This window comes from Trachurus trachurus (assembly GCF_905171665.1).
Source record: "Trachurus trachurus genome assembly, chromosome: 6".
Classification (NCBI taxonomy): domain Eukaryota; kingdom Metazoa; phylum Chordata; class Actinopteri; order Carangiformes; family Carangidae; genus Trachurus; species Trachurus trachurus.
Window position 1 is genome coordinate 6,326,949 of NC_139897.1, and position 12,243 is coordinate 6,339,191.

Below are 12,243 nucleotides of genomic sequence, written 5' to 3' on the forward strand. Positions count from 1 at the left end.
TGATAGTGAAGTGTGATAAAAGTGAAGTGCCAATTTGAGTTTCATCCACATCAGTTCAACAGTTATTGAAACTTTGAAACCAAACTCATCATCAACCAGTGGTTCCCAACCTTTTTTGGCTCATGACCCCAATTTGTCATCACAAATTTCTGGCGACCCCGTGATCACGTGCAGATACGTGATCATGGTCGTCAATCAAGATAGGCCAGCTCAGACATTTTTATATTGACACAGACATTTTTATATGCTGCAATTTTATTTGAACTAGATTTTTATTCGAGAAAGTGGAAGTATAGAATACAGTTGTTTAAGATTGTGTGTGGTGTTTTTAATCATAATTTAAAAAATAATAATAATTAGTTAAAAAAAATGTAATCAGGATTTTTTAAATCAATTACTAGACATTTATTTAAGGCCCCATTTGAATTCCAGGCGACCCCACATGGGGTCCCGACCCCAAGGTTGAAAAACACTGCCCTAGAATAAAAGTCTCAGAATCTCAAAAGTCAGTAAGATGCTTCCTCTGATGACCACAAACACTGTGTCAAAAGCCTATAGGATTTATCATGTGGAGATTTCATTGCCATCCAATCGTTGTTGAGATATTTGAGTCTGAACCAACGTGGGAGACAATGCAACAATTCACTAGTGTTTAAGTTTACACCACTACCTCAGCTCACTTAAACGTCTTGAGAGAAACCTCGTGGTAACCGGTCTCAGGATTTGAAACTGACAACTTTCAGTTTAACCCAGAAACTGAAGTTCACAACGACAGTCTCGTTTCTCTAAAACGAAGAGAACAAAAGGGAAATTGAGAACCAGGTCACCTCCCTTCCTAAGATATTTGCAACCTGACTCAATCTTAGGTGTTCTCTGTCAAGAGTGTGTTGGCACAGGTCACTGTAAAGTTGTCAGCTCTGCCAGACACTTCACACGTCTTTTCCTGTTGACAGTTTCCACCCAGTTCTTCACAGTTACGCAAATAACACAGTGAGCCGAGCGCACAGAGGAAGAGATGCTCATGAATTCTGCTGATGACCGCTGGCATTATGAACAGCAGTATGAGTCACGTCTTACCGTACACTGAAACACCAGCTACTTAAAGGTACACACTGACAAGCAAGTGTAATTAGATATACAAATTCTATCCTTAGGTTTTGTTCTGTGTTTATTTTGTACAGCCTTGTTTGAAATATATTCAGCATTCAAAATTTCATCAAAGTTGTGAGAAAGGTATATGTAGGGATACTTGCTATTCTTGTGTAAATTTCCGCTCATATAGAAAGCTGGTTTTGAAATACAGCAGATCTTTCAACAGCAACAAAAATGGCAGCACAGTGAACAGGAATGCAGTCCAATAAAAACATTTATTTAGAAACTTACACTTTAAAACACATTGGCAATGTTAAACTCTGTACTGAATTGTAAAAGCCTATGCCACCCGTGCTGTTCAGCATGAGGACAGCTCACAGGATCTGACCAGTCAGCAACATTTAATCCTCCAAAACAAGTCTCCATTAATGTTGGAGGTAAAGATCTGCTCAAAAAATCTGAATATGCATCAGTGAAAAAACAACTGACAACAGTAAGGATGAGACATTTCTTATGTGAAATCTGTTTAAGTGCACAAAGAGCAGAGCAGCAAAAACGTTACATAAGACACCTGTTGTCCTCTTTTTTGGAGCGCATGCGACCACCTATGGTGTTTATGAAAGGGATCTGTGTGACATGGTGACATTGTAAGGGCAGTGGTTAAATGTTGTGCAGTTATTCTCAACAGGACTGTTCATTTCCAAATTTTGTAGCACGTAGAATTGAAGATGTAAATGTTTTTTTTTAGCCAAAATTAAAACATATAGAGCATGGCTCTACTAATCTGCACGCTGAGGGCATCCTGAGCAGTTGCCGGATTAGAATTAGCCATGCTTTGTAATTGGTCAGATCTGCAGAACCATTCAGCAGACATTCTAAAGAGCCATATGTGGGCTGACGCCACTCAGAAACACTGAGTTGGCAATTTGCATCTCGTTAGGCCTCCCACTCAGTTCTCCATGTTCGCCTCCCTTATTGGATTTTGATTCAGAAAGTTCAGAGAGTCCGCGCTGTCCTGGCACGGCGTGGACAGGTATTCTAGCTCGTAGCCTCCGCTCCTGTTGGCCGGGCGCACTTCGCTGGATGTTTTTTTGTGTTCCAGGATCTGCTGCAGCTGGTGGCTGGCGTACTCCGGCTTGGTGGTGAGGGGTCCTTCAGGCACCTCTATACCCAGGATGTCTGTGACCATGTAGGGGCGAAGCCAGCCCACCAGAGGAGTGCTGCCAGGAGTATAGTGGGTCTGTCGGTGGTAGAAGAGGAGCCCATCTACCTGCAGCCAGAAGGAAACTAATCAGAACTACATCCACCATTTTCAGGATTTGTCAGACTCTGTAGAAGAGGAGACCATCAACCTGCGGCCAGAATTTCATATATATATGAATTTCATATATATATATATATATATATATATATATATATATATATATATATATATATATATATATATATATATATATATATATATATATATATATATATATATATATAAACACATTAATCACAAAAAGTTAGGGATGTTTGGCTTTTAGATTAAATTTCAGAATGCACCTAAAATGCACTATAACCTTTACAGGTGAACTTAATTTAACCTTCTCTAAACTTTTGAATGCACATGTCCAATTGTTCAAAGTTTCAGTACTTATTGAATAACATGCTGTTCTCTAACAAGGTGATTAACCACAAAAATCACAAGCACCGTCTGATTTAGTGGTTCAATTGTCATTGAACCACTAAATGTTCTGGTTCAGTGACAATTTGTATACAGTCCTCTTCTCCATCCCTCTCCTCTCCACCATGTTCAAATTTGACATCATGAGACCAAGACAACAATTTGATCAAGTTACTGAGACATTGAGATTTTTGTTGTGCTATAGCCACCACTGTTGTTAGCTTTTGTTTGAGATAAAGAAATGACCATTGCATCCTTCTACTTAAAAGGCTTTCATGATAGAATATCACTGTAGCATGAACGTTTTATAGGGATATTCTTGTCAAATATCCCTAACTTTTTGTGATATATTTCAAATGTTCATGGACTTATTTTTACACAAACAGATCATTACATCCATCATTTTCAGGATTTGTCAGAGTCTCCACTCTACCAACATTGTGCAACAACAGATTAGGGTGTTTGTAGTTAAACAGTTAAAGATGAAATCTTAAATCTCTTCTTACGCTGAAGCTGTACTCGGCTGCCAGGGCTTTCTGCAGTGATTCTGCCGTGCAGTCTGTGCTTTGGAGGCTCACAAACCGGAACTGTGGACCAAACAAAACCAGAGCACCATGATGTTCAGTTCACGACATGTTGGTTCTTGTCAAATATGAGAAAAATTGCTCTCCAGTGCTGCACGGACTCAGCATGGTTTCACTTCCACCCAGCTGGGCCACAAACACTGAAGGTTTAGAGGTGGAGCCCAAAGTTCACTCGAGCGCCGTAATCTAAGATTTGTGTGCAATAATCACTCTAGTACACACTTAGTCCCCAAGACAGTAATGGGAGATTTGGCCTTAATGTCCCTTTGTCTTGTTTTCCACTGAGGAAGTTTAGGTTCAAGTTCAGGACTTTATTCTTCCCATAAAGGGAAATGAAGTGCAGCATGGCATAAAACACAACACACAAAGTAAAAAAACAACTAAGTAAACACATCAAACAACTGAAACCTAAAAGTAGGCAGGAGGTAGAGAGGGTCTATTCCTGTCTCTGGTACTCACAGGGTTGCGTTTGGCGATCTCTGATAGGCCGTCCGTCTCCTGGACTTTGGACTGGAGCCAGTAGAAACGGAACTCAGTCTGTTGATGAGAAAACAAGCACTGTAAACAAAAAACTCCCATTTCAAACCCAGAGCCAATGAGATGGGCAACCTGGTAAAAAAAAAAAAAAAAGCACATCTGTGTCCCAGACTTTGCTACTTAAGCAATTAGACAAGCATTCCTGGATTGCTGGAGGATTAGACGGCGGTCTTACCGGGCAGTCGTAGACCGGGTGGCCTCTCCAGCACATGACGTCCAGGATGTAGTACGTTCTGTCCACTTCGCTGTAAATGCAGTCCAGGATTGTGTAGTCTGCATGGGGACAAACACAAAGCCCAATTTACACATACACAATCCACAGGTATAGAACTCTTTAATGGTGACTGACAATATTATCTTTACTATTATTGACTTAAAAGACCCCACATTGTACACTTGAGTTTCATTTGAAGTGTTGACAGAAGATGTACTTGTGGGTAAGAACCAAAAGTCCTCTCAGTGTAGTTTTATTATGTTTTCTCTGGAGCTCTCATAACAACAACAGGTCAGGAGACACTCTGAGCCTCTCCTCTGATTGGTTGATTTAGTAAACTTGTAGCAGATTTCAGGTAAAAAGACAAACCAGATGGGCTCTGTCTCTGTATTCAGACACTGAGCCTGAAAATGGAACAAGCACTTCCATCAACTTTTAATAAAACACAATAAGAATATTTATCCACAGATATTGGATGTGATTACTGATCTGCATAATTATTACAAGTCCTGTTTGATGTTTTGGGACAAAAAAAAAGAACAAAACTATCCATTTAACAATTTCAAGGGATAGTTCAACATTTTGGCAAATTGGCCCATTGCCATAATCCTTATAGTTTTAGGAGTACGTTCCTTTAATTGTTGGTGCAAGCTATTTTTAGAACGGCGGAGCAGAGCCGCGAGCTGCTCAGAGCTACGCTACAGAGGCTCAAGGGATTTCTTGGTTTCCCTCATCAAACTCAACAAATACACAATTCAACAACTCCACAACGCTCTGGTGGACAAGTTGTGACCTGCACATTCACCACACTATGAGATAATAACAGAACATTACCAGACAAGAGTTGTTTTTGCCAAAAAACTGCCTCCAATGGGAAAGCGCATCAGCGGATCAGTGGTTTTGCATGAATTTACCTCGAAAACAACTCTGTCTCGTAACTTTCTGTTATTATCTCGTAGCATGGTGAATGCCTCGACCGTAGTGTAGCTCTGAGCAGCTCGTGGCTCTGCTCCGCCGTTCTAAAAACAGCTTGCACTGAAAATTAAAGGTAACAAACCTACTCCTAAAACTATAATTTGCCAAAATGTTGAACTATCCCTTTGAAGACACTATTAACCAACCCACACCCAAGACTTAATGGCTGGTTCTGGTTCAACAATGAACAACTAATGCTGTGAGACATTTTAGGGTTTAAAAAACAAACTTTTTTCACAAGTACACAGACTATTCAAAGGTAATACTGATAATATCACCTCTTCACTGGGTGTTTTGGTTGCATCTCTGGCTTCACTGACCCCTAAATGTTTAGATTTTCCCTTTTTATCTTCCCTTATGTTGCAACAAAAATATAAATATAGATATACTAAGATCATAGTTCCATCAGACAGTCTTAAAATTATTCTATTCAGTCATTTAATTTGATACTTTTGGACAATGTGGGATCTTAAAATAAATTACATTTTAAAATAAGTAAAAATAAAGTTATGCGAGTCTGCTCAAAGCTGGTTGGTGTATGACAGATAGGTGGAGGTTAAAAAGTTTTAAAGAATAATAAACCTCACAAGAGGAAGAGAGACGAAAGAAGAGTGTGTGTTGTGAAAATGTCCAGCTGCTCCATTTTGGTGAACCACTAACCCTCCAGAGATACAAGCCAACCCTCCTACCTTTTCCCATGGCAGAGTTGTGTCGGTTCCCACCGGGCAGCAGGGAGGGGAAGCGGTTCACACAGTAGCCGCTTTTAGTGTACGCTGCAGTGGAGCCCTTCAGAGACACAGTCAAACAGAGGGACACCATGAGAGGGAGGAGACGGCGGACACTTTGTTAGCTGGGGTTCTTCTATTGGTCTGCTTTATGGCGTGCATCCTTACAGAGGCACATGTACTGTACACTGATCAGTCATAACACGATGACCACCTCGGACAGCTTTCTATCAGAAGCAGTCTGAGCAACAGTATCTGGTCTGTTGGATGGGAGCACACGGGTCAGCCTTCTCTCCCCACGTGTATCAATGAGCCTGTGGCGGCTTCACCACTGTTCCTTCCTTGGACCAACTTTTGATACAGTAGATCCTCCTTTTGAAGTCTCATATGTCAAAATTTAAGAGCTGCCTCTGTGCATTTAGAAACAGAGCCACACAGCAGCTTTAAACGCTCTCTATCATATTGTGTAACCCTGACAGAAGACCCAGGGCTTGTGAGCAGATGAAAACTGTCATTCAGCTCTCCTCCATCACTGGGAACCATCTGCTCTTTCTGGTTTTCAAAGGAGCTTCAGTTCTTGTTTTTGGAGTGAAGTGGTGTTTCAAACGTTTGTCATCGGTGGGGTCGAGGTCTGAAATCGGGAAGCAGGAACTAGCTGACAGTAGGTGTACAGTCATTATGATATTGTAGATGGTTGCATCACAGGGTGTGAAGCGTTGGCGCAACACAGGTTAGAGGACAGGACAGGACAGGACAGGCACTTTTTTTTTTTACCAGTTACCAGCAGTTTCATGTTCACTATTTTCAATCTTTTTCATTTCTCTTGAAGCTGAGACTGATATAGTGCAGTGCGAGTGAGCTCATGTCTGCCTCAGATTAGACTTCCACAGAAAAAAATGATGCTGTCAGAAAATAAACAAGGTTGTTTAGTTGAGTTAAAGCTATGACAACTATTTTTCACAAGACATTTTATGAGAGCTAATTTCACTTCTCCTCTCCATCTATGTCTTTGATGATTTTGAAAATACTGTGTAAATTAATAATACTAACTAAACTGAGACATTTCCAGTGAAATTCCAATTTCCAGACACTCAATATTTGCTGTAGATTAGAGGTTGCCAAACTTTTTAAAACATTTTTTTTCTTTTTACATGTTTTTATGCTCCTCTCCTACAACAACTCTAAAACTTTCTCACTATATTTTTGTTTTTTTAACGCATCTAAGCCAGATTGAGGAGGTGATGATGGACTGATTACCTCCCCTGAGAGCCGGCGCAGAGGAATGCTGCAGAACAGACGGCGCTGAATCCAAAGTAACTACAGCACAAAACATTTTATAAGGCTTTATAAACATTGCACAACCTTTATGGCAAAAGGGTACGACTTTACGGTCCTAGCTTTGAGAGACACTGCTAGATGGACTACAGCTTCACAACTGACACAACTTTGGGCTTTTGTCTGGATCACAAACAAATGGGTCAAATATTAGACTAGTTATACAAGTGTATGATATGTCTCTTTTTAAATCATCTTTAGTTTTGGTTCTGTTTTCTAATCTAATGACATAACTTACCTCTGAATCAGCATGACTGTAACTTCTCTTATTTCAAACTGGATGATGAGACACAGTGTGGCTCAATAAGGTTTGTGTCGTCTGGCAGGAATTGCTTTCTCTACTTCTCTTTTCCAGTTTCCTCAACACTTCGCTGCCAAGGCAAACCCTTTTTCTTTTTTACATTACATTCTTGTCGCGTAGTTTGCTCAGAGATTCAAAACAAATACACGTCCGAGGCTGTGTACGCAGCTTCATGTTTGATTTCGATGAAAGTGATTCACTCGATTTTGATGAAACTGATTCACTCGAGCCAAATCCACTGATTGTGCACCTTAAATAAATGAATCATAATCTTCACGGCATGATCGTGACATCAGTTCTTCAGACTTACTGGTTTCTCTCTCACCAGTAATTAGCACACATTATCAATATTGTGCAAGGCAGCTAAGACAAGGTGGGTCCTCTTACTCACACTGCGACTCGCATCACTCTAGTCCGTACCAGGAATGCAGTGTTGGGTGCACAGATAATAGATGCATTGTGCAGTGATCCTGTCACAGGTTCTGATTCAGTCGTGACAATGCATTTAAATGAGACAAGACGCTGGTGGCTGTTCTTCCAATTAAACATCGTGGAAACTTGTACCACTTTTCCATCAGGGACGGAAAACGACTCATCAGAATCACCAGAGATGGAAACTTATTCAAAAAGCCATTAAGAAGTGGCTCAGAGGATCTCAGCTGTATTTGACTTGACTGTGCAGCCTGGATCTACATACACTCTATTATCAGCGTGGAACCTTAAAGGGATAGTTCAGCTTTTTTGAAGTGGGGTAGTATGAGCTACAAATGCCCATTCAGTACACTAGATACAGTAGAAAGGTCTCTGCTCCCCCCCACTGAGAAATACAGGCGCATTGCGCTGCACTGAGACACAGGCAGTACACTGTTGTCAATGAGGGACGATTAATCAGCATATTTTCGCTGCCTGTGAGAAGTCCCGTCTCAAAATAATACACCAGTTCAAGAGTACCATCTAAAGTAAAGATTTACAATGCGTCAGCTGGTCGGAAAAAAGTTTGTTTGTTTGTACTCCTCCACACAGGCAGGCTCCCCGACGCGCTGTATCACTCCGCCTCTTCACACCGCTGATCCAAACAGGTGAACAGTGGAGGACCAGGGAGTACTGAGTGAGATAGATTGTTCAGGATTTTTTTTTTCCCAACCAGCTGATGCATTGTAAATCTTTACTTTAGATCGTACTCTTGAACTTAGGGATGGGCATTTCGAATAATTTTCTAACCGAGTAACCTAACCTGGTGTTACCCGGGTAACTGATTACTGTAATAAAAATAAAATGACGTCATGTCTGACGGACAGAGCGCAGCCGGGGCATAAATGCTCCTCTCTGCCTCGCATCGTCTCAGGAAATAACTGGGAATGTTTCAGAATGTTTGTAAACTGAAAGCATATTTTCTAACAGACTTGATGATACCTGCCGTCTCCCTCCCGACGGTTTACGCCCAGGAAACCAACACAGATTCTTGTAAAAGGTTTGAAAGTTCGAGGCTCGATCCAAAAATGCTTTTACACAGCAAAAAATCACATTGCTTGATTTGAAACTCTTTAACACTACGAAAAAGCCAAACCATGGCATGATAATGTAGTTTGATCCGACGCTAGACTGCCTCTAACATGCCATTTTTTTAATCCTAGGTTAACTGGGTAATAATTTATAACCGAGTAGCATATTGCCTACTCGAGTACTCGGGTAACCGTGCACATCCCTACTTGAACTGGTGTGTTTCTCAGTGGGGGGGGCATAGACCTTTCTACTGCATCTAGTGTACTTAATGGGCATTTGTAGGTCATACAACCCCACTTCAAAAAAGCTGAACTATCCCTTTAAAATGATTATCTATTACCCTAGTGAACTGACCACAGCAAACGATCGTGTGAAACGGTGAAACAGAGCAGTGACAGGTTCCTACCTTGGAGGCAACAATGAGAGATCTTTTCCCCACAGGACAGACCACCATCAGCCAATCGGTGTCCAGCTCTGATGGCACATCCACCAGCCACTCTGACAGCATGATCTAAGGAGAATAAATGTAGGCAGGATCATTAACAAGCTCAGCATTCAATATCAGTTAACAATTGTATTAGACAGTCCAAAAACTAATGGAAAAAGAAGAATGTTATTTGCAGCAGGGTCTGATGCCAGAGAGCTGGGCTGTCATTTTACAAACTTAGGCGCCCTCTGCTGGACAAACCAGAGAAGGCAGCAGAATGATACCTGATATTAGCCCTTCACACATGAGACTGAGTATTATATCTAGGTCATGATACGTCAAACACTGACCTGGTTTGCATAATGTTTTGGTAGCTTCCTCCTCTCAATCTCCATCCCCTCTTCCTCTGCGTTGTCGTCTTGCTGCTGTTCCTCCTCCTCCTGTTTCTCCATGTCCTCCTCTGGATCACTGTCTGCCCCCGTCCAGTCCCCATCGGCCAGGCGCCGCGCATGGTTGACGTAGTTCAAGCGCTTACTGAGTTTACAGATGAGAAAAAGAAGTCTCCTTTAGGTACCTTTTGTTGGAGTTTCATCTTACTGGTCACACACAGGATTAAAACATGCAGTAAAACATCCTGAAATCTGATGTTAGTTCACATTTGAAAACCGATCAATTGTGCGTGCCTTGCAGAAGTTGCAGCGCTAAGTGTTATTGTGTGTATGACGGAGTTCTCAGTAGGGATGCACCAATCAGATATTAAAGGGATAGTTCAACATTTTGGCAAATTGGCCCATTGCCATAATCCCTATAGTTTTAGGAGTAGGTTCCTTACCGTTAATTGTCGGTGCAAGCTGTTTTTAGAACGGCGGAGCAGAGCTGCGAGCTGCTCAGAGCTACACTACAGAGGCTAATGGGATTTCTTGGTTTCCCTCATCAAACTCATCAAATACACAATCCAACAACTCCAAAACGCTCTGGTGGAAAATTTATGACCTGCACATTCACCACACTATGAGATAATAACGGAACGTTATGAGATGGATTTGTTTTCAAGGTAAATGCAGAGACTACTTGCCGAAAAACTGCCCGAACGTGCATCAGCAGTTTTGCATGAATTTACAAACATATATACGGTTGGGATGCAACAAACTCTAAATGGTTTAAACATGTACGTTTTCTGCAGGTCAAGGAAGCGCCTCCGCCGCTCACTCTGCTCCAGCACACTGTACTTGCTCTTGTACTGGGCCAGCCGAGGGTGGGGGGCGGCCGTGCTGTTGGGCTCCTTGGACACAGCAAAGCTGGCCGAGAGGGCTTGGGTCAGGTCATCCATGGGGACTCTGGAAAACACAAATGATGGTTATGAAGGCTTATACCAGTCTTCGTCTACATGGAACACTTGGTCATGCTGCTGTATAGGTGTGTGACTCAAATGCCATATACAGGGATCTACTGTATGTCAGATGTCTTTAGATTAGGCAATATGGCTACAATAAACAATTCTTTTTATTATCCATTAAACTCACAAACTGGCTTGGTTTACAAAATGTCAAACTAAACATTTGTGCTGATTCCCCACAGCTTCTGATAGCTTATGTTTTTTCTGAACCACCAATCCCCAGAATGTTTACTTTGTATCCTATAAATCTTTACATTTGAGCAACTGGGACCAGTGAGTGTTTGGCATTTTGGATTGAAAATTAATCTTTGGTCAGAATTTCTGTTTTTCTCTCTCTCCATTTTTTAAATTCATGAAGGGCTGAATAAACATCCATTGACATTTGAAGTCAGGCTTGCTGCAGGACAGATTTCTTTATTTTAACTTGGGGAATTGGTACACACAACTCTAATTAGCCAGTCAAGAAAAGATCGCATGCTTATTTCACGTTATTTGCTGTGGTCTGGACCTGGACCAGGGGTTCCCTAAATGAAGTCCAGGAACCTTAGACTATATAGAGAATAGATGCCAAATACACTCAGCTGCCAGTTTATTAGGGACACCCAGCTGAAACCCATGCAGTCCGTTGGAGGATATGGTTATTTTACCAACCCTCATTGATAAATGAGCAGTGAAAGTGACTGCACACAGATTAAACTTGCCATTAGTCTATTAGTTTGAGCCAGTGTAGCTTACTCAGTGAAACGTGCATGCATCAAACACTGAGCATCCTCAGTGTTAACACTAACGTTAAATACATCACACACTGACAGCACATGTGTACTTCACCCAAACGGAAAACGTCTTCAAAAACAGCAGAGGTAACTTCCCATCTTGTTAAAGTCTGTTTGGATTCACTGACATTAAAAGTTAACCAACTCAGTCTGCCTGCTAGCCTCATGCTACACCTGCTAGCATGCTGTGGGCCGTTAGCATCGCTGTTGGCTAACAATGCGGTGTCACTGCTTTCAGCTCTACCAGCGACACACACTTATCAGAGCCACACCAAAGCCCGCACAGAGGGTTTGTTGGAAGAATAAACTACACAAGAGCTGCATCCACCCATCCCTCCATACCTTGGACATCCAGAGAGGCTGCGACAGACCGCGGCTCCGACGTCACAGCGTCGTCTTTCCCACCATTGGCCGTATTTGGTGGGCCAACCACGAGCTGCGAACTAACCCGGAGTTTTACAGACCGACCGTGAACACAACACACAGCCAGCCACTGGTATGTAAAAGTTTGGGCAAAATTTCTGTTAATGTGAAGATGAAATGAAAAGGCATATGCCCAAAAGGCATAAAGTTAAACATGAAACTACATATTTTAAGCAATATCAGTGTAATATTTTTGTTTTCTACAATTTTAGAGTGAAAAATTTAGGTAGGCTGCTATGCAGGGGGCCCAAACCTTTGCTGCAGGTCATTTTTCCTTTTCTGTCATTCT

The 12,243-nt window shown here is 41.6% G+C and overlaps 1 protein-coding gene across 1 annotated transcript; it reads right to left on the minus strand.

Annotated features, from left to right (window-relative positions):
- Positions 1 to 1,354: 1,354 nt before the first annotated feature.
- On the minus strand, positions 1,355 to 12,008 carry snupn (snurportin 1). The gene is made up of 9 exons (XM_083973191.1): positions 11,874 to 12,008; positions 10,535 to 10,699; positions 9,713 to 9,896; positions 9,342 to 9,446; positions 5,761 to 5,857; positions 4,058 to 4,155; positions 3,805 to 3,882; positions 3,268 to 3,348; positions 1,355 to 2,362 (listed from the first exon to the last, which is right to left on the minus strand). Exons 2-9 carry the CDS (start codon positions 10,690 to 10,692, stop codon positions 2,042 to 2,044), a joined length of 1,122 nt encoding a protein of 373 aa, XP_083829317.1. The 5' UTR covers positions 10,693 to 10,699; positions 11,874 to 12,008; the 3' UTR covers positions 1,355 to 2,041.
- Between the last annotated feature and the right edge of the window lie 235 nt (positions 12,009 to 12,243).

Excerpts from the sequence above, each read along its gene's own strand:
- snupn (XM_083973191.1), bottom strand. The coding sequence starts at position 10,692 with ATGGATGACCTGACCCAAGCCCTCTCGGCCAGCTTTGCTGTGTCCAAG. Across the intron at positions 3,349-3,804 it reads AGATCGCCAAACGCAACCCT|TTCCGGTTTGTGAGCCTCCA; the intron begins GTGAGTACCAGA and ends TTTGGTCCACAG. Across the intron at positions 2,363-3,267 it reads CAGCCGAGTACAGCTTCAGC|GTAGATGGGCTCCTCTTCTA; the intron begins GTAAGAAGAGAT and ends TTCTGGCTGCAG.